Here is a 26,223-nt window from a genome sequence, read left to right as displayed (position 1 = left end):
CAAAAAAAAAAAAAAGGTAATGTGCCATATGGCCGTTTCAGATACTGAGGATTAGAGGAATAAAAAGTGGACAAGAAAAATTGAAGTATGTTTCAAGTTTGTGTTTTCACTCAAGGCTGTCACTTTATCACTTGAGCCACATCTCCACTTCCTATTTTAAATTATCTTTTTATAATAATCTGGCACTAGATAATCAGCTTACTGTCATTTCAAACAAAATTAAGGAAAGTTTGGAATTCGAGAAACAAAATTTCCCATTTTTTTTTCTCTGAGCAATGAAGTCTAGAGACTAAACTAGCGACTCACAAGTATATTTGATGTTTTATTGTTTCATGTCAGAAAAAAAATTGTGTTCACAGTAAAAAATGAAAGCAAGCAAAACTCAGATGTCTTGGAAAGTCCTCCTTTAAAAAGACCACAATGTAAATGCTATTAGTAGTTAATAAATGCAATTTATGTGCTTATTTTAGTTCTCTATTGCTGCAAAACAGATTACCCCAAAGCTTAGGGACTATAAACAATGCGCATTTGTGCTCTTTGTGTCTGTAGGCTGGGGGTGGCTTAGCTGGGAGCCTCTGCCTCAGCATCTCTCACAAGCTGCCAGACTTCCTAGAGGCATGGAAACTGGCTTATCCAGTACTAATACACAGAGGGTACCAGGAAGCAACCTCAGAAGTGACTCCCACTTTTTAGTGGTTCATCAGAAATAAGAAAACTTAGAAATTAAAATTAACAATTAGAAATAGAAGCCTCATGAATTTTCCTGTGGGGGACTGGCTTCAAACCTCAGACCTCAGCTTCCTGCGTAGCTAGGAACAAGTCAGCTTGAAGTCTGCCTATTGCACTTTGCTCAGTTTAAATGTAAATTTTTTTCAAACAGAAAAAACATTCTCATGGTTAAAATTTCAAAATATTTCAGAGGATATGGAGTAAGTTGTTGCCCAGTCTTCACCTTGTGCAAGTGGCTACCATTTTCTTTTGTGTCCTTTCAGAGATATCCTGTCAAGTACGGTGTTGGAAGGGTGGGACTCTACATAGAAAGCAAGCAGAAAATCACTTTAAGGGGGTGGGGGGGAGGAAAATGGGGACCAAGACATGAGAAAAGGTATTAATGTACGTGAATTAATGCACCTTCTATCTGGCAAATATAATGTAACCCTTCTATTAATTACAATAAAAAATATATGAAAAAAAAAGAAAATAACTTTAATCCCCCCACCCCATTTCCTGCAGTTCCAGCCTGCTGGGCAGAGATAAGGCTTCTCAACCTGTAGATAAAATCTGAGGTGACCACCAGGGGCTTTTTATCTCCCTGTGAGGATGACTCGGCTAGTCATGGTTAATCATGTTATATATTATTCAGTTTCATTTTAGAAATGAAATTCCTAGTTCTGGGTAACACGTAGTGAAACTCAGAGCTTTGAAGCGAAGGCAGCTCCTATTCCCAGGACTTATTTACAAGCTCCCTGCCTCCAGCAGGTGGAGGCCTCCTGGTCCTCTCTCTTCTCCCCTTGATCTTCTCCCTCCCCTGAACCTCAGCCTTTTCTCTCCATCAGGGCTGGGGAGATGAAGTGAGGAAAGAGACTAGAAGCTTCAGCTTCTTCAGAGATTTCCTCACAGGAACCTTCTCCTGTAGCTTTCCGGAGGTGTGCAACATTTCTCCTTCATTTTCTTCCAATGGGAACTTTCCAGCTCCTGGTGCTTAGGTCACTTCCGCCCACACCGGAAGTGGGCAAGGTCTTCAAGACAGAGCCAGAAAGGCCAGCTTTCCCTCCCTCTTGCCTTTCATCTGTCCTGGGAAAGATCTTCGACTCTGGAAAACAGGTGATGACTGTTCTTGCTCACTGAGGACTTTCTTTAACTTCTCATATTGTCTCCCAATTCTTTTAGGACCCATTATATCCTGGGAGGAGTGCTCAGTGTATTATTCCAGGAATTAAAATCCACAAGAGGAGATGGATGTGTTGGTTGAATAAATAGTCTGTCTCCTATGGATAGGAAGAGAGGGTATTTTCTTGAAGAGGCTACTTTCCACATGCTGAGACACCTTCGAAGATTAAAAAAAAAACAAAGCAATAATAGGAATTAAGTATACAGATACTTTCAATAGTCTTCCTTGACCACAGGCAGCCAGGCTAAGGTAATTTCAGATGGGGAGAATCTAGATTCAGGTGAGGACACAACTCTGGTAAGAGGCAAAAAAGAGCCTGGCTAGGTGACTGGGCAAAGACCCAGCCCATAGAGGTTCTGCATTCCTTACCATGGCCTTGTGTGGTCTTGTATGTAGACCCTTAGACATTACATCACCTTGGCCTTGAGTAGTTGAGTTTGATGGCCCTTGGACATGACGTCATGTCTATTGTCCATGAAAGACTTACACTTGAAATGTGGACTGTTTATATACCAGAGGTGAGCTCCAGGGCCCTCAGTCAGAAGGGCTACAGGACACATGATAGGGTCTGGGGACTGGTATGGCCCCAAATTGTCCAGTAATCTTGAGAGTCTCCTATCTTTTCTCCTTATTAATCCCTGTACAACATGCCCTCCCTTGGCACTCCTTCTGTCTCATGGGAGCTCTGCTTATCTTTTTCTTCTATAGATGGTTGCCATTTTACTTTTCTTTCTTTGCCTGTGGATTTACTTTTGGAGAGCACAGAGACAAAGGATCCAGGAGTTCGTTTTTCCTAATCATTGGTATATGGTGGGCACTGCTCTTCCTCTCCACAGCTGGGGATCAAATCCAGGCCTGTACATGCCAGACAAGTGCTGTACTTTGGAGCCATGCCCCAAACTCTTTTATTTTTATTTTCTTTTTGAGGTGACATCTCCCCACTTTTTACTAGGTAGGGAGATGCCATTCCATGAAGGTGATAACTCTCTATTCTCTTTTTCTGCCTCTAGAATAGATGGAATTAAAGACATGTGCCATTATGCTTGGCATTGTGGCCTTCTATCAGAGTGATGGCTTCTCGAGGGTGGGGCCTTACTTGATACACTAACCCCTGGGGCTTATCATGGACTTCAGTTGTCCTTGCTACAAACTTGACCTTGGGTAGAACAGAAGCCAACTCAACTCCAAAGTTGCCTCTGTTCTGATCATCTGTGAGAGAACTTCAAAACCCTAGCAATTTTTACTCTTCTCCCACCCTTCTCCTTGTACTTCCAGTTCAGATCTGTCCTCTGAGTTTTTGCCCTGAGTGTGCGTGTGGGCATCTTTCTTCTTGCCCATTCTCACTATAAGCAAGTCTTGCCATCCATCTCCAGCATGGAGAGTGGGATCTTGTTATCTAGCCAGCCATAAGCTCCTGCCTGTTCACCTTCTGGAACCTCCACATCTGCTATTTCAGGTGCCTGTGCCTGTCCTATTTGACTGATGACTGCCATAGCGTGGCCCTCCCCAGCTTCTGTGAGGACTCTGTTCCATCACCCTGGCAGACAGCGCCTGGATTGTAATTGCTCAGCTGGGCTTCATGAAGGTGGGTACTATCAGAGGGGAGCCCCCAACTGAGCCATAAACTGAAGTCAAAGAATTTGACCTCAATTTGAAGGAAAAAAAAAAACCCACCCATGAACTGTCCTTAGAATTATGTCACTAGCTATAGCATCCTCATTAGAGGCAAAGAAATCACTTTAAAATTAGCATGGTTGGGAAGAGACACTGTGGCTCAAGTGTTAGAGCTCTAGCCTTGAGCTAAAGAAGTCAGGCCCAGGATCAGAATTCAAGCCCCACAACCAGCAAAAAAAAATTAACATAGTTGCATTAATATTAATTTCTTAATATTGACAATTGTATCATGTTAATATTAGGAAAAGCTGGATAAATTCTCTGTATTACCTTTGCAACTTTACTATCTCTTTACTGTATTACCTTTGCAGGCTTTACTGACTAATTCAAAGATTAAAAAAATTTAATAAAAGAATACCAATGGAAACATTGCAGTGTGTACTTTACAAAGAATTTTGTTAGCTGGGCACTGGTAGCTCATGCCTGTAATCCTAGCTACTCAAGAGGCTGAGATCTGAGGATTGTGGTTCAAAACCAGGGCCCAGGCCCAGAGTTCAAGCCCCAGGACTAACAACAAAAAAGAATTTTGTGGGGCTGGAAGTGTAGTGTAGTGGTAGAGTGCTTGCCTAGCATGCATGAAGACCTGGGTTCAATTCCTTGGTATCATATTCATGGAAAAAGCCAGAAATGGTGCTGTGGCTACAGGGTGGAGTGATAGTATTGAGAATTCCAGGAATGGCAAAGAAAGAAAGAAAGAAAGAAAGAAAGAAAGAAAGAAAGAAAGAAAGAAAGAAAAAGAGAAAAAGGAAGGAAGGAAGGAGGGAGGGAGGGAGGGAAGGAAGGAAGGAAGGAAGGAGGGAGGGAGGGAGGGAAGGAAGGAAGGAAGGAAGGAAGGAAGGAAGGAAGGAAGGAGTGGGGGGAGGGGGTATGCACATGTGTGCCATTACTGGGCCTAAACTCCAGGCCTAAGCACCGTCCCTGAGCTTTTTGCTAAAGGCTATCTATTTAAGTCACATCTCTACTTCTGTTTTTTTGGTGATTAACTGGATATGAGTCTCACTGACTTTCCTGCCCAAGCTAGTTGAACTGCAATCCTCTTATCTCAGCATCTTGAGTAGCTAGAATTATAAATCTGAGCCATTGGGACCCAGCTAGAAAGAAATTCTTACCCTAAATTTCTTTCAGACAAATAAGAATAGGAGGTTTTGACATCTTATCTCCTGGCGTACACATATACGGTGACAGGGAGAAAAGTCTTGTAGACTTCTTAGGCTGGTTTCAAACCTCAATCTTCAGACCGCAGTCTTCTGAATAACTCAAATTACAGGTGTGAAAGACCAGCACTGGGAAATTTTCAGAATCTATCAGTCCACCAAAGAGATAGAGGTCCCTATCTCCTGGTGCTTATGTTCTAATGGGGGGGAGGCAGGGAGAAAACAGCAATAAATAGCTAACATCAAATAAATAGGTGACATGGAAGGTTGAAGGCAATACTGTTATGTGGGAGAGGAAAGAGACATCAAGAGTATGTACCAAGTGGAGAAGTATTTAAGGGAAGTTGAAGGTGAGGGAGCCAAGAATGGATTCACTGAGGGAGTACTATTCCAGGAAGAAAGAAGAGCCAGTGTGGAAACATTGGGCCCAGAGCATGCCTGAAGCATCAGCGTAGCCAGGGTGAGGAGAGCAGAGATACTGAAGGGGGAATAGGAGAAAGCAAGGTCAGGAGGTCAGAATGATGGTCAGTGAAAAACACTGGCTCAGAAGAAAATGGAAGCTGGGCACCAGTGGCTATGAAATTCTAGTTACTTAGGAGGCTGAGAGTGAAGAGACCATTTCAAAGCCAACCTGGGCAGACAAATCTGAGAGATGCTTATCTCCATTTACTTGGCAAAAATCTAAGAGTGGACTTGTGACTCAAGTCATAGTATGCCAACCTGAGTTCAAGCCCCAGAACTGGCACAAAAAAAATAAAAATAAATGTAGAGGAAAGGAAATGGGAGCGATTGCAGAATTTTGAGAAGTAGAGTGACCTGATTTGCCTCACGTTTAAAAAAAAAAAGGACCTTTTTTTTGGGCTTTTTTGGGGGCGCTTTTTTTGGCTTTTTTGTAAATAGACTATGGTGGGATGAGCAGAGGCAATGAGAGCATCAAGAGGATCCATGCAAGAATCCAAGACCAATAATAGGGGTTCCACCAGAGACAGCTGTGCAGCAGGAGGGAGGGAAGGAAGGAAAGACAGAGGGAGGGAGGGAGCTGGCTCTAGCTCACCAGAGACAATGGTCAAGTTTGGGGAAGTTTGCAAGCCAGTTATGAAACATGGCTTCATGTTTCACAAAACTTAATATACACGCAAGATTAAATTAATACCATTGGAAATAAAAGTAATGCTAAAAGATTGATCACTTCCTTCTTGAACACTTGTTTGTTAAGCATGTCATTTGAAATATGATGTAAAAATCAATGTTAATAAATTCTTTAATAAAAAAAAGATTGATCACATCTTAGTTCTTTGTGCCCAATTTAACATCATCATCATTATTTATTACTATTCATGCTCTTCAGGTTATTTGCATCCGAGCCATGAAATACCTAATTACTCTCCAATGGATGGCCGCTTTGTTCTCTTCCCATTCCCTTATCAGTAATATCAGGGGGTTACCAGAAGTCTTCAACGTCCTTTTTCACCCACTCTCCCAGCCGCTGCTAGTACTAGGATTTGATCTTGGGGTCTCACACTTGCTCAGCTTATTTGCTTAGCTGGCTCTCTACCACTTGAGCCATGCTTCCAGTCTAGCATTTTAGTAGTTACTTTGGCGATGGGAGTCTCATGGACTTTATTGCCTGGCCTGGCTTTGAATCTCAGTCCTCCAGCTCTCAGCCTCCTGAGCAGTTCCAAGTACAGGTGTGACCACTGGCCCTGGGCTATTCATTTGTCAGCCGAGTGGCCTAATTTGTGACCACTTACCAGCACACCTGTGATTATTGCCTAACCAAGAACCATGGACGCTCTTTCCATCTAGAAGTCTTTGCTTCTGTCATGTCCCTAGTTTGCAGTCACACCAGGGGAAAAGCTAACAAAGAGGCTTCAAAAGTATCATTTCTGTGACAGCAGCATAAAAGTAATCCACTTCTCTTCAGCATCACACCATGAATACCTAGGAAGGATGGCATACACAATTACCATACCTGAGATTGAATCTTTAGTGCTGGCCCTAGCTTCAGGCCCAGAGTGCCTCGAAGATGCTCTTCTGTGAGTAATGGTAAAGTTTCTCCATCAATTGCATGATCTTTAAATACCTGATGACATATCAAAGCTGTGTGTTAGATTGGTCCAAACGTACTTTGTCTCTCCCCTCCTCATCACTTGTACTGGGGCTTGAACTCAGGGTCTGGGAGTTGTCTCTTAGCTGTTTCCACTCAAGACAGGCTGTACTACTTGAACCACAAGCTCTACTTCTGTCTTTTTTGGTGGTTAATTGGAGATAAAGAGTCTCTGGGGATTTCTTGTCCAGGCTGATTTTGAACCATGATCCTCAGATCTCAGCCTCCTGAGTAGTTAGAATTACAGGCCTGGAGTCACTAGTGCCCAGCTGTCTTTTTTTTTAAGTTCTTATTCTCTCTACAGATATTTTAGTGTTGTAAGAAACATTGGGACTGCTAGAGGATGACATTTATGAAACTTCCTATTTTTAGTTGCTCACTGTTCTGTGCCCCAGTGGCACAATTTTAATACTCTTTAACAACCTTTGGAGTGGACTGTAAGTCTCTGTCGATAGGACTCAATTGTAACCTGGCCCAGTTATTATTTGAGGTTTTATTTACTCCTTATGTTCCCCTGAGGCACTATGGTATAATATAGTAGATGAACAGTAAATATTGCTGAATACATCAACAACTGGGGAAATACTCTTGAATAAACGGGCATGGATAAAAGGCAGCATGAACTCCATTTCTCATATTGCTACATGCAGCGTCTTTACTGACTTCCACGTGGAGTGGAAAGAAGAAAAGCTGCTGGGAGCCTGAGGTTCCAGCCTGTCATCCCAGCTATGTGGGAGGTGGAAAATGGGAGGATTGAGGTTCCAGATTCTGTGGTGCAAGCAGCGGTGTCATCCTTTCTTGCTAAGGCTGGGAAGCTACAGGTGCACAGATTCTAGGACAGATGGTAGGACCACAGGTTTGTGTGTCCAACTTTCACCTGCTCAGTAAGCATTCAATTCATTTATGGTAGTCACTGAGATTTTGAGCTCAGGGCTGTGCACATGCAGGTAGGGGCTTTATCACTTGAACCATGTCCTAGACCTTTTTGGCACAGTTTTTTTTCAGGTACTATTTCATATTTTCTCCCATGATGGGCCAGACTGTAATCCTCCTACTTACACTCCAGAGTAACTGGAATGACAGGTGTGTACCTCTGTGCTCAACTTAGTGGTTGAAGTGAGGTCTTCCTAACTTTCCCAAGGCTGTTTGGAACTACAGTCTCTAGCTGGGAGTATAGGTGTGAGCCAAGCTGCCATGCCTGGCCTCCTTCTGCTATGTTTTTTGTTTTGTTTTGGTTTGGTTTTTGCCAGCCTTGGCTCTTGAACTCAGGATCCTGAGCTCCTTCAGCTTGTTTGCTCATAGCTGACACTAGCACTTGAAGTGTAGCCTGAAGCTGTGATCCTCTGGCTCTCAGCTAAAATAGTCAGGATTATAGTCATGAGCCACCATGGCTCCGCACCCCTCCCAATCTTTCTTCTTTTTTTTTTATCCTGTCTTTTCTCATCTCCCCCCCCCTTTTATTTAACTTATTTTAGTTGTACCACTGGGGTTTATTGTGTTATTTCCATACATGTACATGTTGTATCTTAATGAAACTCATCCCCTCCACCACACTCCCAGGCCTTCTTCCACTTCTTAGTGCAATTTCAACAGGTTCTGCTCTTCTGTTCTCACCTCCCTCTCCTGTTTAAAGCAGCATGGGGAAGACTTCCTGGTGCTTTCATTTACTTCATTTGGCTGATTGGTCCACACTTTATTGGGTTATATAAATGATGAATTAAGCATGTATTGAACATCAGGCACTCTTCCATGCTCACAAAAATTGTTTGAAAATGTGTTGTTGCCAGGCACTGGGGCTCAAGTCAGTAATCCTAGCTACTCAGGAAGCTAAGATCTGAGAATCTTTCTCTTTCCTTTCTTCCTTTTCTCTTTCTCTACCTCCCTTCTCTCCTTCCCCCTCCCTCCCTTCCTTCCCCCCTCTCATTTTCTTATTTTCAGATCAGACAGCTTCCTAATTTAAAAAGAAAAGACAAAGGAAGAAACCAGTAGACAAGAATTCTTTTGAAGTTTGAAATATAAACCCCTTTCTTTCTTCCTTCCTTCCTTCCTTCCTTCCTTCCTTCCTTTCTTCCTTCCTTCCTTCCTTCCTTCTCGCCTTTTTCTCTTCCTTTTCTCTCTCTTCCTCCCTCCCTTCTTCCCTCTCCTTCTCCCTCTCTCCTCCCCTTTCCCTCTCTCTTTTTTATTGTATTTTTTTTTGCCAGTCCTGGTGCTTGAACTCAGGGCCTGGGCACTGTCCTTGAGCTTTCTCAAGGCTAGAGCTCTACCACTTGAGCCTCATCACCACTTCCATCTTTTTTCTATGTATGTGGTACTGAGGAACTGAACCTGTGCCTTCGTGCATGCTAGGCAAGCCCTCTACCACTAGGCCAAACTTCTAGCCCCTTATTGTATTTTATTGTAGGGATAATGTATAGAGGGGTTACATTTGTTAGGTAATGAGTGCCTTACTTTTCAAACCTTGTCTCTCTTTTTTTGTCAGTTGTGGGGCTAGAAGACAGGGCCTGGGCACTGTCCCTGAGCTTTTTTTGTTCCACTTCTGGATTTTTCTGTGATTAATTGGAGATAAAGAGTCTCATAAACTTTTCTGCCCAGGCTGGCTTCAAACCATGATCCTCAGATCTCAGCCTCTTGAGTAGCTAGGATTGCAGGTGTGAGCTACTCGCACGTTGGTTGACATATGTATTTATTTTAGGATAGATATCTTCAAAGTTCTGAAGCAGGATAGAATCTTCAAAACCTTTCTACATGCGTGAGAAGGAGTGCAGCAGACTTGGCCGTTCTTTGTGCATGCTGACCCTCTTTCTAATTGGGAGAATAATTTATTCTCAGGAGTCTTGATTGGACAGAAACTACAGCCACACACTGACTTTCCCAGCTGGTACCACTCCTAACACTGGCCACATGACCTATTTCCACCAATCTGAGGCCCGTCTTTGGTAAGAGGGCTATAGTGACATAAAAGGAGGGGAAATTAGCAAGGAATCCTCTCTGGGGACAGTGTGCCAGTTTGACAAAACTCACTATGCAGGGCATATGTCCCAAGCAGTTCTGATTTTATGAGAATACTTAAATATTAAGTCACCTGGGCATAGTCTGAACAACCTGGAAGGTTTCTGATGAAGTTGTGTACATCATCCACTGTCCATGTCTGAATATCTTTATCCAAAGATACATTTTCTCCTGTTGTAACCAGTGCATGTGCTCCTTCAAAATGAAAGGGAATAACATTGTATAAAATCTCCCAGAAAAGGAGGAAGCTTAGAACACAGTTTGATGTTTAGTTGTGTGAATTTCTACAAAGTGATCTGTTTTTTTTAATTTTATTTTATTTTTGTGTCAGTACTCTGGCTTGAACTCAGGGCCTAGGTGCTATCCCTTAGCTCTTTTGCTCCAGGGTGGAGCTCTACCACTTAATTCACAGCCCCACTTCTGGCTTTGTGTTGGTTAATGAGAGATAAGAATCTCACAGACTTTCCTTCCCAGGTGTGAGCATTGATCTTCAAATCTCACCCTTAGCGTTACAGGGCTCCAACAAAAATAAAACAAAACAACACACTACACAAGAACACAAGGCCCTCAGTTCAAATCCCAGTGCCAGTACAAGAGAAACAAACACCGAATTTTTTCCTAGAGGACTTTAGTGCTACTTTTGGTGTAGCATGTTAAGAGTTTTCAATGAGACAGAATCATAGTAATAATGGCCTCTAAAAGCTAAGATTCTTGTTTAATTACCTAGTTTTCTACCTTTAGGTATAAGGAAGCTATCTATATAGTTTTGAACAAAAAGCCCTGTATTTCTTTTTGTTTGTTTGTTTTGCCAGTCCTAGCGCTTGAACTTAGGGCCTGAGCACTGACCCTGAGCTTCTTTTACTTCAAGCTATCACTTGAGTCACAACACCACTTCTAGCCTTTTCTGTTTATATGATAATAAGCAATCAAACCCAGGGCTTCATGAATGCAAGGCAATCACTTTACCACTTAGCCACATTCCCAGCCTGCCCCTTAGTTTGTTGTTAAAGAAATTAAGAGTACATTCGATTAAGTTTTTCACTTTTACTTCCTTATACCCACCTCAGACCTTTCTGAGAGATCTCAACACACAGTAGTAATACTTCAATAGCAACTAGTGTCACTAATATGGCTGTGACAAGTGAATCAAGGAAGTGACTTCAAGAAAAGGTTATTTTAAGCAGGATTAAGAAAATGAGGAATGAAGAAAAAAGAGGGATAGTGGATGCAGTTTCTTGGGTAAAGAGATAAGAATCTGATGACCAGCCATTAATGAAGCTGGCCTTTGACCCCTGGCCCTCACCTGGTAAAGACAGGTGAGAAATTGGAGAACAAATGCCATCTCTTTCAGCAGAAGCTTGCAAAACCTGCTCAGAAGGCTTGTTTTCCTCATCTTCCCTGGCCACTGCATGTAGAAGCATGGTGGGGACTCTCCAGGGTTTTCCATGGCTTGGCTGGCCATCTACACAGTGGCAGTCCACAGCTGTGGTTGGCCTCTCATTAGTTTCATCTGACTTCGGATGGGGGCATACTTCAATTTCTGAGTCTTTTTCATATTCCTCTTGTTCAAAGGGCATTTCATGTGTCTGGCTTAGGATATTTTCTTCTGCTTGGCTTTTGGCGTTTTCAGTATTGCTATCAGGAGGTCTCTGATTCGCTGTACCTCTTCTGAGTTGACACTTCTGCTCCCAGCTCTCCATAAAGTGAGGTCTAGTTGCCACCAGCATGGGGTTTCTCATGGCACTTCTGTGGACATGCAGGTCCCGGCCAGGAAGTATGGTCCTACCATGGTAGGGAGATGGGCCGCTGAACCCACAGAGGAATGCTGACCCAAGGCCAGCTGCTCTCTTGGCATTCACTTTTTCCATTCTCCTTTGCTGGTAAGTAGCATACATTTCCATTTCTTCCCTAAAAACAAAGCGACATGTTTTCTACCATCTCGAAAATCCCTTTGGAAGTATACTTTTAATTTTAGCCATTTGCACTAAAATTAAATCGAATTGCAAATCATTAAACAAATAATTTAGCATAAAAGAAATGAGAAGGAAAGCTTTTCCTGTGTCCTCACACTTTGTTTTTCTGGAGTTGTTTTGTGGAAACAGGAAAGTCCCTCCTCACTAGTGGACAGATGGCTTTGAAAGCCGAAGGATATGGCTGAATGCCGCCATGGAAATCCCACAGCAAAAAGAACAGCATTCCTTCACCTACCTAGGGTACATTCAGCAGAGGTCTGGATAACAAGGCACAAGTTTCTTGCCAGAGATGAATTTTCAAAGAAACTAAGGCATCAGGAAGAGATTCTTTTTTTTCTGAGTCATTTTTATTTTATATTTTTTCATATATTTTTATTGTAATTACTAGAAGGTTTACATTATATTCACCAGATAGAGAGTGCATTACTTCATATACATTGATACCCTTTCTCATGTCTTGGTCCCCATTTCCCTCCCCCGACCCGAAGAGATTCTTTTTTACCCTCCTGTCTACTCTTAGCAGGCCCCAAGAGACATTCATCAATGACAGTTGAAATGGTAATAAATGAGTTCAAGTGGGAAAGGGAGACCTACTGGTTTTGTTTATTGGTCCTCACTATGATGCCTTAGGGTTTGGTGAAAATGACTTTGTCTCTCTAGGAGGCCATCCCCTCTGCTTTTCCTTTTCCTGCTGGCTACGAGGGAAGGCCACTGTTGAGCTAATGTGATGTTGTCTGGGATTGGTTGATATAGTCTGAAGTCAGTTGGCAAATTTGGCTCCTGTCTTTGGGCAGAACTGAAGTTACTTTTGTAGGCTACTACCATGCTTGGCTGCATGATATAGCTTTGTAATTTTGCTTTTAACGTTTATCAACCTGTAAATCATGAACCTACAAAAATACTTTCTATGCATGCATACGTATGTATGTATGTATTCACATGTAACATATATTCATTTATTTTATGTAATATACATTACATTATATAAAATAGGCTTAGAATGTAACTTTACATATGTAATATAAGAAAATATATTCACACACACATATACCTATATACCCAGAAAACTAAGTAAGAACATTATTAAGTTACCTGGCAATATGATGCCTTTGAATCATTTCATTTCTTCTGGTCACTGCCTTTATAGAATCAGATGGTAAAATGCTCCAACCTTAAACAAGAAAGCCACCATCCCATCCCACAAACAAATTAAAATCATGCATATAAAAATCATAAAATTATTTAAAACAATCTGCAAAACAACAACAGTAACAACCTATCAGGTTCTTGATACTCAGGATCTTAGAATGATTTGGAAAGAAGCATGACGAATGTTAAGTAACTTATGGTTGTGTGCGTGTGTGTGTGTGTGTGTGTGTGTGTGCACTAATGCAACTGGGGCTTGAACTCAGGCCATGTGCTCTCACTTTTAGCTATTGCTTTACCACCAGAGCTATTCCTCCGGTTCTGGCTTTCTATGGTTAACTGAAAATAAATATTTATCTGTCTAGGTTGGCTGTGAACAACAATATTCAGATCTCAGCCCCGTGAGTAGCTTAGGATACAGGTGTAAGCCATTGGTACTGAGCTAAACTTTTGGTTCTTTTCTTGAATTGTTGGTCTTATGATTGGTGATATTTCCCTGCTATACTTGAATTCTTTTAAGTAGCTATGCAAATCTTTGGTACTTTTTTCCTCTCTTCTATGATCCTATGTATTTATGGTGTACAAAGTAGTATTCTGATACATTTATACATTGCGGGATGATTAAGTCAAGCTAATTAACATATCTAATATCACATATTTTATTCTATCTTCTTGACAATTTGGTATATGTGTCTGTTACATAATAGATCATGCCACATGCTTGTATTTCTCCTATCTGAAGCATTTTAGCCATCATCCTGATCTTTGGCTTTTGAAGTAAAAAACTGGTATTTCTTTTGTCTAAAAATTAATTGACTTTTTAAAAAAGAATGCTTTGGGAAATGGAAAAACTTGGAAAAAATCATATTAAGTGAAATAAGCCAGACCCAAAGAAGCATCAGCTCCATGGTTTCCCTCACTTGTAATAATTAGTACTCATTGAGGATTCTCCTAGCAGAGGATAACAATAGCTCAAAAGCTATATACATATGGCCATATAGGATGAGACTAAACAGAATGAACTCTAGGATATGGAAACAAGATGTTTGTTTTTGTGACTGTTGTTCTTAATGCACTATGTGAAGTTATTTCTTTTCTCTTTTTTTCCCCTTATGGTTAATCTCATGTGGTTACTGTATCTGACTTTGTTACCTGGTATTAATATATATATGTTTATCTGTTTATTTGAATTAGGGAAGGGAAGGAGGAGAACAAGATGATTGGGAGGGGGTGGGAGGAAGGAGAGTGGGACAAAGCATGGGAAGGAGTATCAATGTTCAAGAAGTAATGCACCCACTACCTGACGAATGTAACTGTAACCCCTCTATATATTACCCCTACAATAAAATATAATAAAAAATATTTTCACACTGAAAAAAAAAGAATGCTTTGGGGAGGGGAGTTTGGCCTAGTGGAAGAGTGTTTGCCTAGCATGCATGAAGACCCGGGTTCAATTCCTCAGTACCACATACACAGAAAAAGCTGGAAGTAGTACTGTGGATCAAGTGGTAGAGTGCTAGCCTTGAGAAAGCCCAAGGACAGTGCTCAGGCCCTGAGTTCAGTCCCCAGGACTGGCAAAAATTAAGAAAAGAATGCTTCTTGATGTAGAAAAAAATTAATCCAATGAAAATTTAAGGAGATTAAAATAAAGTTACATAAAGTTTTCTGTGGACATATTCAGCATATCTCAGGCAAAATACATTTTCCAGAGTAGTTTATCAATGGAGTTAGGCATCAATTATATCCTTTTGTTCATGGCAGATTTTAAGGCCGTGTGTGTGCCCACACATACGTCAGTCCTAGGGCTTGAACTCAGGGTCTTGCCACTGTCTCTGAACTTTTTTGCTAGTGTTCTACTACTTGAACCACAGCTCCATTTTCAGCTTTTCTCGATTTCTTTCTTTCCTTCCTCTTTATTTTCTTCTTTTCCCTCCCTGTCTCCCTCCCTCCTCCCCTCCCTCCCTCCAGTTTATCTATCTGTCTGTCTGTCTTATGCTAAATTGGAGATAAGAGTCTCACAGGCTTTCCTGCACAGGCTTGCTTTGAACTGCAATCCCCAGGTAGGTCTTAGCCTCCTGAGTAGCTAGAATTACAGACATAAGCCACTGCCTCCTTACAAGACTCTACTTTTTATTTTATTTTATTAATTGTTTTTAAGACAAGGTTTTCTTGCTGTATAGTCTGACTAACCTCAAATGCTATGTGTACCTGAGTGTGGCCTTGAACTCAGGATCCTCTCACCTGTGCCTCCTGTGCTGGGATTCCCACCCGGCTTCAGGGCTCTAGTCTTTCCTGGTAATTTCATGCTGTGTTCATTGCCCTGTCTCTGGATCCTTAATGCACTAGTAGTCTATCTTGGTACCTTTCAAATCATCTACAGTGAAGGACCACCTTTTAAAACTTTTTCCTTTTACATTTCCAACCAACTAGGGAGTAATGTTTTTTTAAAAATGCAGCAGAATAATTTCTAGGAAATTGAAATTAAAATGGGCTGATTCTAGCACAACCTCAAAATGATTAGAATTGACAAGACATTATTACACTGTCAAACTACTGAAAAATTTCTAACCCTTTACTCTTTTTTTCCACTAATACTTCACAGGCCAATCTGTTTCCAGACTATTAGCGTGATAAGTGTGTATGTAAACTGTACCTACACTACACAGCTTTGTTCAATGGCAGTTTTATATGTGTAAGTCATTCTTCCCCATAAGAGAATAAGCAACTTTAGGACAAACCTTTGCAGCAAAGGAGTAGAGCTCATGAATTTACTAGTAATAGCCAGGCACTGGGGGCTCACCTGTAATCCTAGCTACTCAGGAGACTGAGATCTGTGGAACACAGTTCAAAGGTGATTGGGGCGCAAAAGTACGTGGAGACTCTTATCTCTAATTAACCACCAGAAAAAGCGGAAGTTACTCTGTGGTTCAAAGTAGTAGAGCTCTAGCCTCCAGCGAAAGAAGCTCAAGGACAGTGCCCAAGCCCTGAGTTCAAACCCCACAACCAATAAATAAATAAACAAAAAACAAAAACAATATAGCGGGAAAGTCTGTGAGACTTTTTCTCCAAATAATCAGCAAAAGGCTGGATTGGAGATGTGGCTCAAATGGTACAATGCCAGCTGTGAACAAGAAAACCAACTGAGAGCTCAAAACCCTGAGTTTAAGTCTTGATACTTACACACACACACACACACACACACACACACACACACACACACACACACACACACGTATCCATACTACTGCTGGGAATCTAGCTTGAAATCAATGAAACATCTTTTTAGAAATGAGGCATGTTGTTTATAAAATTAGAGGAGGTGCCTCTAAAAATCCTCATATCCCAAAGCTCTAGGTTTTCATAGTTGAATGGCTTCCTGATGCCCTCTTTACAAAGCTGGCACACATGGTGTACCTAATTCTGGGGTACTGCCTATATATAAGCCATAGAGAGCCAGACAGGAAAGCACAATATCCATTTCCTAGATTTCAGGATCGTCTGAAATATGGACTCATCAAACCTATTCCAAGGTCTTTCTTCTTCCCAAAAGGAATCAAACTTAAATGTCAGCTCAACTATACTGATCTACTCCCTTCTTAACACCCCACGTTTTGAAATAGGTCTCTGTTATTCCTACTTTTCTAACTTAGTGATTGGAAGCAGTCTGTGGGCTTTCCCTGTCTTTGCTGTGCTTGGATTTCATCTGTGAGGCGCAAAACTTGATCCCTGTCCCTGGAAGAGGTGGGTGACCTGCCTGCTCATTGACCACTGAGGTCCTGTTCACATTGCAGCAGGTAAGATATCGAATGCGCCTACCTGAGTAGACACAACTGGACAACAGATGTGGCATATTTGCATTTGGTAGAACAGGAGAGCTGAATTGAGAAGGAACACAAAAATGCCTTGGGTCAGTTGAAGCTATGGTGGAAGACAAGGCATCTCTAGAGGGAAGGAAAAACAGATACAAAATAGGTAAAATGAAACCAGTTGTACAGAAGTTCCACTGCTGAGGCGTTCAGATTATTTTTCTATGTGCTAATACTGAAACTTGAACTTGGACACTGTCTTCTAATGGTTTCACTCAAGGCTGGTGCTCTACCATCTGAATCACAGCTCCACTTCCTGGCTTTTTTGTCAGTTGTGTGGCTTGAACTCTGGGCCTGGGTGCCATCCCTGAGTTCTTCAGCTCAAGGCTAGAGCTCTACCACTTGAGCCACAGCACCATTTCAAGTTTTTTGGTGGTTAATTGGAGGTAAGAATCTCATGGACTTTCATGCCCAGGCTGGCTGTGAACCGCAATCCTCAGAGCTCAGCCTCCTGAGTAGCTAGGAGTACAGAGTGAGTCACCGCACCCAGCTATTGTTCTTGAACTACCATACTGCATTTCACCCAGACAGGCCATAAATCAATGCTGGGGTCTGTGTCATTCCAAAACTTAATGATGACTCAGTTTCTAGATCATCATTTCAACTGGATTCTAAGCAATTACCCTGGAGAGAAATACCTGTTCACAGTGGGAAGTCCAAACGGCGAGGACACCAGAGGGGTCTTCTGCGGCCCTGCTGCTGTGAAGAAAGGGTTCAAAGCCATCTCCAGATCCACCATTAGTATCTCTTGCCTCTGGAGTTCTAGGAAGAACCAGGCAGGTGCAGTAACAAATCATTCTACTTTATGTATGATATTTGAGTTCTTGAGCACAGGGAAAATTCTTCTCATTCACTTGAGGAGAACAGCGACTATACTGTTTGTTTTTTCTTTTTCTGGTTTTCTTTTGTGCTGGTACTGGGACTTGAACTCTCAGGGCCTGGGTGTTTGTTGTCTCTTAGCTTTTTCATTCAAGGCTAGTGCTCTATCACTTGAGCCACAACTCCACTTCCAGCTTTTTGGTGGCTAATTGGAGATTAGCATCTTATAGATTTTACTATTCGGGCTGGCTTCAGATTGTGATCCTTAGATCTCAGCCTCCTGAGCAGCTAGGATTACAAGCATGAGCCAGCAGTGCCTGGTTTATACCAAGCTTTTAAATACACACACACACACTCATGGGAAGCACCCAGCTAACTGTAGAACTCTGTGTTTTATAAATGTGCCCTTGGTGCCATATCACACTAAGAAAACAAACAAATAAAAACAACTAATAAAATTAAATCAGCCTTGAAAGATTCCAGAAGCGCCCACTTCCTTTCTTACAACTTACTTTGATTCTTACATGTCTAGAGGGACAAAGATATAACTTCTCCCATAGAGCTTTGGGAAAATATTCCTATATAGTTGATAAAGTTAAAATGAAAATGGAGAAGGAAAATCATTTTAATGACTAAAAATATATCTAACTAGGGTGGATACAGACAGATTGCATGAGGCTATTTAATTAGAACAAGTGATCAAATTATATCCTAGCTTAACATAAACACAGTGTCTGGAATAAACATTTTATCTTCAGAACCTAGTAATCAGAAAAAGGGACAATTGTGAAAGGATAATATTTGCCTTACATTTCCCTGTTACTATCATTTGAACTATTTAGATTATTAAACATACAATTTCATGCCTGTAATCCTAGCTACTCAGGAGGCTGAGATCTGAGGATCACGGTTCAAGCCAGCTCAAGGTACTAAAGTTCATGAGGCTCCTATCTCTAATTAACAACTGGAAAATGGGAAGTGGCACTGTGGCTTCAGGGGTAGGGTGATAACCTTGAGCTGAAGAGCTCAGGGACAATGCCCAGCCCAGAGTTCTAGCCCCACAACAAAAAAACAAAAACAAGGCTGAGATGTAGCTCAGTGACAAAGTGCTTGTCTAACAAGCTCAATGTCCTGAGTTCAATCCCCAGTACCACACCAAAAAAAAAAAATGCAAAGAAATGGTTGGAGGCATGGCTCAGGTTGTGCATGCCCTTCTGTTGGGTGTTTTTTGGGTGCCAATACTAAAGCTTGAACTCAGGGCCTGAGTGCTGTCCCTGAGTTTTTTGCTCAAGGCTGGTGTTCTACTACTTGAGCCACAGCTCCTCTTCTAGGTTTTTTTTGAGTGGTTTGTTGGAGATAGGCATCTCACAGACTTTTCTGACCAGGCCAGCTCTGAACTACAATCCTCAGATCTCAACCTTCTGCGTAGCTGAGACTGCAGACATGAACTTCGGTACTCAGCTTTGAGTGCGGTTTTACATTGACAGTAAAACTGAGTGGATGGACCAGAGTTCTTATATACTTTCCTCTACACACACACACACACACACACACACACACACACACACACACACACACACACACACACACACCAAGCCTCCCCTACTATTAACATCCCTGACAAGAATATATATTAGAATCAATGAAACTATATTGATGTCATTGTTATCCAAGTCTATAGTTTACATTAAAGCTCACCCTTGCTGTAAATTCTATAGGTCTGACAAAAGTATAATGATATAATGTGGTTTTAATGGCTCACATTTGTAATCCTGGCTTCCAGGGAAGAAGAAATTTGAGGACTGAAATTTGAAGCCAGCATGAGTGAGACCCCCCCTAGCTGGACCAACAGCTGGGCTTGGCAGTAGGAGTCGCTCATGCAGGGGACTGAGATCAGGAGAATAGCAGTTTGGGCAAAGTTTACAAGAGAAAATGTTGGGTATGGTGCAACTTGGAGGAGGATCCGAGTCAGTCTGGAGAAACAGTGCAACCCTGACACAAATAACCAGAGCAAAAAGAGCTGGAGACACCATTCAAATGGTAGAGCATGGACTCACAAAGTAAAACCCTGAGTTTAAACCCAAGCACTGGAAAAAGACAATATCTACAATGCCATGTGCCCACCATCGGAGCATCATACAGAATAGTTGTGTTGCCTTAAATCGAATTATATTTTAAAGCCAAGTTTTGGAAACTAAGATCTTCTCTTTCCTCAGCCAGGGAGATACTTACAGCTCCCTGGCTGTGTGGCATCTAAACCACATCTAGAAGATGCTAAACCTTGTGAGTCTTTGAACTACAACATTCACGTTTTCAAAGCAATCTCTTCTACTGGAGACATGGAAACAAATAGGAAGATGCTGAAGTCACTGCTGCGTCAGCAGAAATGATCTTGAACAGACCAGGATGAAAGACTGAAGTGCAGAGCCTGCCTAGGTACCAGTCCCGGCAGCGAGTGCAAATGGTGCTTAGGTGTGCACATATGTGGATTTTTCTGACCCAGAGCGCTAATCCTGGATGCCCAGCACCTTAGGGAGATGAGGAGCCTTTAATCTCTGTCTTCAGACGCTTACCCTCAGCAAAACCCTTCCCACAGCACCCAGACGATTTAGCTAGTGCTGATTCTGTCTCAACTGATTAGGATTGGAGTAGTAACACGCAAAGTTCATGAACTAAAGCCCTTGCTGCCTCAGCAGATATTTGTGAACGGTTGCCTACTGCTTGGAAGCCAGGTGCCAATTTGATTCCCTTTATCTCCCCTTGGCAGAAATGCAATCATTCATTAAAATCCATGCAATCTGAGTCGACAAATCCCGGCTTTGAGCCATTGTATGCAGACAGATTGTGTGAGTGTATATATTGTGTGTGTGGGTGATTTTGTACCTGAAAGGGAATTTGATTTTGAATAATTATTCTGAGAAGTTCTTATATTTGAGGAATAGGTTACAGAAATAAAATGTTTCCATCATTTTGAGAAAAATAAATATAAATTCTTAAAATGAATGCTAGAAGTCAGGCACCAATGGCTCATGCCCTGTAATCCTACTATTTAAGAGGCTGAGATCTGAGGATGGCAGTTTGAGGCCAGGCCAGGTAGAAAAGTCCCTGAGACTTTTTTTCATATATTTTTTATTGTAATTAATAGAAGGGTTACATGATATTTGCCAGATAGGCGGTGCATTAATTCACATACATTGATACCCTTTCACATGTCTTGATCCCCATTTCCCTCTCCCTCACCCCCACCCCTCATCTTGTTTTCCCCCCTTCCCTATCCAATTTCAAATAACCAAATACAAATATATCTGATATATCAGGTGGGATACTGTAACAATATGAGATAACTAAGGGACAGCAAAAGAGATGAGAGATAACATAGTACATTAAGGACAACAATCATTCATTATATGGCTTTTGTTTCTATATCCTAGAGGTCCTTTCATTTAGCGTCATACTTTATGGCCTTATGTATCAAGGTTTTGCTCTATTGCAAATCTCTGCTAGGAGAGCCCAAGGTTTCTACGTCCCTGAGATTCTTATCTTCAATTAGCTACCAAAAATACAGAAGTGGATGTGTGGCTCAAGTGGTAGAGTGCTGGCCTTGAGCTAAGCTAAAAGGAGAGCTCACAGCACAGCTTGAATTTAAGCCCCAGTACTAGCACACACACACACACACACACACACACACACACACACACACACACACACACACTTGCGAGATGTCTTTGAAGGTTTTTACTTAAGACATGAGATACCTTCAGTAGCTTCAGATACTTTTTCTGTGCCAACTGTGAGTTGTGGAAAATGCTAAAAGCAATTCACACTTCCTTAAGCATTTTTCCCATTTTTCAGAATAACAAAAGGGAAATCATATTTAAAATAGAAACACCGACAAGACTGCCTAAGGGCATTGCATTCTCCAATATTTATTGGTGAAAAATTATCTTGGAAGAATAGAGCTAATACTAATTTCTCAGAGTTACAGGGAAAGGACAAAAGATCTAGTTTTATATCCAATAAGAAATAACTTTCCAAAAATAGTTGCAGGGGGCTGGGTGCAGGTGACTAACACCTGTAATCCTAGTTACTCAGGAAACTGAGATCTGAGGATTACAGTTCAAAATTAGCCTGGTCAGGAAAGGCAGAGAGAATCTTATCTTCAGTGAACCACTAAACTGGAAGTGGTGCTGTGGCTCAAAGTGCTAGAGCACTTGGGTGAAGAAACTCAGGGCAGTACCTAGGCCCTGAGTTCAAGTTTCAGAACTGACAAAAATGACAAAAATGCATGTAACTTTTCAAAAATAATTGTGGAGCTAGATATGAGTGGCTCATGCCTGTAATTCTAGATACTCAGGACGCTGAGGATTGCAGTAAAGCCAACCCAAGCAGGAAAGTCCATGAGACTCTCATATCCAATTAACCACCAAAAAGTCAGAAGGGGAAATGTTGCTCAATTGGTAGAGTGCCAGCCTTGAGAGGAAAAAAGTTCAAATATATTGCCTGGGACCTGAGTTCAAGCCCCAGGTCTGGTACATACACACACAGACACAGACACACACACAGACACACACAGATACACACACACACACACAGATATACACAATTAAAGAAAATTACTATATGACAGCCTAAAATACATTCATGAACAGAAAATAGTTTGTGGCAAGATTCGATGCACAAAGTGGCACAAAATATTGGACTATTTCTAACTGCAGGTGCACATCTTTTTTGAGATTTTTATAAGAGAACTCTAGGGGCTGGGGGTTTGGCCTAGTGGTAGAGTGCTTGCCTAGCATGCATAAAGTCCTGGGGTTCAATTCTTCTGTACCATATACACAGAAAAAGCTGGAAGTGGTGCTGTAGCTCAAATGGTAGAGGTCTAGCCTTGAGAAAGCCCAAGGACTGTGCTCAGGCTTTGAGTTCAAGCAACAGGACTGGGGGAGGGGGGGGGAGAGAAAGAGAGAGAGAGAATATGAATTCTAAAATTAGTTCAAGACTTATTTCAAATAGATGAAAGTACACCCTGAAGGGATTTCTAACTGAAATGTATACATGCTTGTGTACAGTAAGGTGAATTGCGTGCTTCTTATAATCTGAGTGACAAAGGTCACCTTCCACTCCTTTGTGATATCTGCAAGACATCAGTTTTTACCTCCTCTTCATTGTGAAAATTCAGGCTCAGACTAACCCTGGCTCACCTCCCATCATTCTGCTCCACATAAATCTTGCCTAAATCCAGTTGGACAACTGCACAGCCCACTTTGCTAACGTTCCAGCTTCCACTGGGGTTGGGTTGGGGCAGAGAGAATGTCCAAACACTAAGTTGAAAATTAGACTTCTACCTTGTGAACATTCACTTGAACAATTTCCACAATCCAGGCTGTGATTTCTTGGCAGATTTCCTTATTTGTACGTCAACAGTAGTTCTTCCAATCATGTATTGCAGAGGTCTTGACCCCCTGTCTATTCTTGTCACCATTTAAGTGGGCTTTCTACTCTGGGACTCTCTCCATCTTCCTCCCCTCCCTATCTCTGCCAAGGGTTAAAGACAACTGTAGAGATTTCTTTTCTCTTTTGATTTGAATTAATATCACTAACAGTGTACTTTACAAGTCAGCTAGACCTAGTTTTGATTTTGAGTAACTGTATTTTCTCTGGTATATTAGTATAGTATTAATGAAAATAAGGTACCACTCCAGTGATGTGTACTGTGCACACAGGCAGTTAATACTGAAGCACTTGGCATTGACCCTGATCTTTCACTAAAGGTAATGACCTTTCACTAAAGGAATGTCTTTGGCAATTGTCTGAATGCCTCTCATTCTGGCATATGCATATAAAGTATAGTAAAAGACAGATAATTATGTCCACTCCCCCCTCAACTCCTGCTTCTTTACATTTTGGAAAGCTATTTGTCATACACACCCAAGCCTCCTCCAAGCTGAAGGCACCATCATAATTACTGTAATGAAGAAGCTAAGCCTTGAGAGGCAGAGGGGAATGGTGGCAGGGCAACATTGATGAAGATGCATGGTATTCATAAATTGATGGGTTGAATTGAAACCCTTTTGTACAATTACTTAAAAATAATAAAAATAATAAAAACAATTTCCCTTTTTTTCTTTCTTACTTTTCTTTTTCTTTTTTTGTTGGTCATGGGGCTTGAACTCAGCCTAGGTGCTGTCCTTGAGCTCTTTAGCTCAAGGCTAGCACTCTACCACTTGAGCCACAGCATCACTTCTGGTTTTCTGGTGGTTAACTGGAGATAAGAGTCTCATGGACTTTAGTGCCCAGGCTGGCTCTGAAACCTGATCCTCAGATCTCAGCCTCCTGGGTAGATAGCATTACAGGCGTGAGCCACTGGAGCCTGACTTAATAAAAGAATTTCTAAAAAGACAAGCCTCTGAATGTAACTGCAACCATTTCATACATCACCCTGACAATAAAATACAATAATAAAAAAAGACCTCTATCATCATTAGGCAAGTAGAATCCTATCATTTCTTTTCTACTTGGACTCACCCACCATCAATTATGGGCTTATATAGTTTGTACAAATTATGTTAACTTTCCTCAAAAGACTGTGAAACAAAATACATTCTATCCAAAAAAATATATATTTTTTTGCCAGTCCTGGGGCTTGAACTCAGGGCCTGGGCACTGTCCTTGAACACATTTTGCTCAAGGCTAACACTCTGCTCCTTGAGCCACAATGCCACTTCCAGCGTTTTCTGTATATGAGGTTCTGGGGAATCGAACTCAGGGCTTCTTGCATGCTAGGCGAGCACATTACCACTAGGCCATGCTCCCAGCCATCTATCCAAATTTTTGTACATAGACTAAAGTGATATTCTAGAAATACTCATAATTAAACTAAATATAAATTACTGTAGTTGGTTTTTAAAGACTGCATTAAAAACTAGCAACATACTCATTACCTGACTTATGAAACTAAAACCCTTTTGTATAACATCTTTACAATAATTTAAACATTGAATGAAAAAAAGAAATAGCAAAATATTTTTCCATAATTATTATTGACTGCTCCTTAAGGCTTTTTCCCTGAAATATTTTATTCCTGAGGGTCAGAAGTGTGGCCTACTGGTAGAGTGCTTGCCTAGCATGCATGAAGCCCTGAGTTTGATTCCTCCATACCACATACACAGAAAAAGCCACAAGTGGTGCTGTGGCTCAAGTGGCAGAGCACTAGCCTTGAATAAAAGTGTTCAAGGACAATGTTCAAGCCCTAGGACTGGCAAAAAATATATTTTATTACTGATATTTCATGGTTTACACATCATGGCTTTTATGAATGAAGTTAACTATAAAACACAAAGGCCATTAAATTAATAATGTGTAGGGCTCAGTGGCAAACACAGGATCCCAGCAATGGGAAGGCAGAGAAAAGGATTCCAGACCAGCCTGGACTCATCAAAAGACATTGTATTGATCAAGACAAAACAAAAATGCACACTAGTAACACACAAGGGTGTACTTAATTTGCTTGAAGTTCATAAAACACTTAACAAAATGCTTAGTCTATTTAAATAAAACACTTAAGATGATTGGGAGGGGGAGGGAAAGGGGGACAAAAATCATGAGAAGGGGTATCAATGTTTGAGAAGTAATATACCTACTACCTGATGAATGTAACTGTAACCCCTTTATACATTACCCCGACAATAAGATACAATAAAAATAATAATAGTAACCAAAACACTTAAAGTTACATGCAATTTTGAATTGACTTTATATTAAATCGACTTCCTTTTATTTTCACTTTAATTTAAAAAATTACCCAAGGGCTGGGTAATGTGGTTTAGTGGTAGAGTGCTTTCCTGGCATGTATGAAGTCCTGGGTTGGAGTCCTCATTACTGCATAAACAGAAAAGGCTGAAAGTGGTGCTGTGGCTCAAGTGGTAGAATGCTTAGCCTTGAGCAAAAGAAGCTCAAGGACAGTGCCCAGGCCCTAAGTTCAAGCCCCAGAACTAGCAAGCAAACAAAAAAAGCACCCAAAACAACAAAATCTAAGGCCAGGCAGTGTTTATTTATTTGATTACTTATTCACTAACACATTGTTAACCAATATTTTTTATTTGGTTGTGGGACTTGAACTCTGGGTCTGAGTGTTGTCCCTGAGCTCTTCAGCTCAAGGTTACTGCCCCTATCTCTTGAGTCAAAGCACCACTACCAATAAAATTTTTTAACCTTAATACTTTTTAAAAGGTGAATGTTCTTTATATGCGTGTATATATAAAGAACACACACATATATATGTATGTATATATATATATAATATCAGGAGAAACTGACCCCCAGTTAAGACTAAACAATGTGCATATTGCTAGATGTGTATACTTACATCTTTTATAGACCAGTTTGGGTACAGCTGATGCGAGCAGCTAAGACTTTCCGTCCCTCAATTCAGATACTTCTTACGCATTGGATAGAGCACACAGCTGATTATTCTTTCTGAAAGTAATGTAATGAAGGATAACTTCACCTTAAATACAGACTCAACTAAGGTGATTGGTTCTATTTCATGACACTGACTTTGCCCTCCGCTATCTCTCCAGATAGGCTA

The 26,223-nt window shown here is 41.1% G+C and overlaps 1 protein-coding gene and 1 long non-coding RNA gene across 2 annotated transcripts; one reads left to right on the top strand and one right to left on the bottom strand.

The window, feature by feature from the left end:
• Positions 1–407: 407 nt before the first annotated feature.
• On the bottom strand, positions 408–26,223 carry Samd7 (sterile alpha motif domain containing 7). The gene is given in 10 exon segments (XM_090345793.1): positions 408–1,908; positions 1,911–1,977; positions 1,979–2,047; positions 6,692–6,802; positions 9,909–10,030; positions 11,139–11,743; positions 12,901–12,979; positions 16,771–16,895; positions 17,459–17,582; positions 26,002–26,223. Coding segments are annotated over 9 exon segments (1,446 nt in total). The 5' UTR covers positions 17,560–17,582; positions 26,002–26,223; the 3' UTR covers positions 408–1,741.
• On the top strand, positions 1,729–16,719 carry LOC150068519 (uncharacterized). Its single transcript, XR_016537797.1, has 3 exons — positions 1,729–1,824; positions 3,348–3,476; positions 16,605–16,719. It is a non-coding gene; the product is annotated as an uncharacterized LOC150068519 (long non-coding RNA).

The sequence above is a fragment of the Megascapheus bottae genome, chromosome 1 (genome assembly GCF_031878675.1).
Source record: "Megascapheus bottae isolate mThoBot1 chromosome 1, mThoBot2.hap1, whole genome shotgun sequence".
NCBI classification, from domain to species: domain Eukaryota; kingdom Metazoa; phylum Chordata; class Mammalia; order Rodentia; family Geomyidae; genus Megascapheus; species Megascapheus bottae.
The sequence above is the reverse complement of the archived record's forward strand: the minus strand, read 5'-3'. Positions and strand labels throughout refer to the sequence as shown.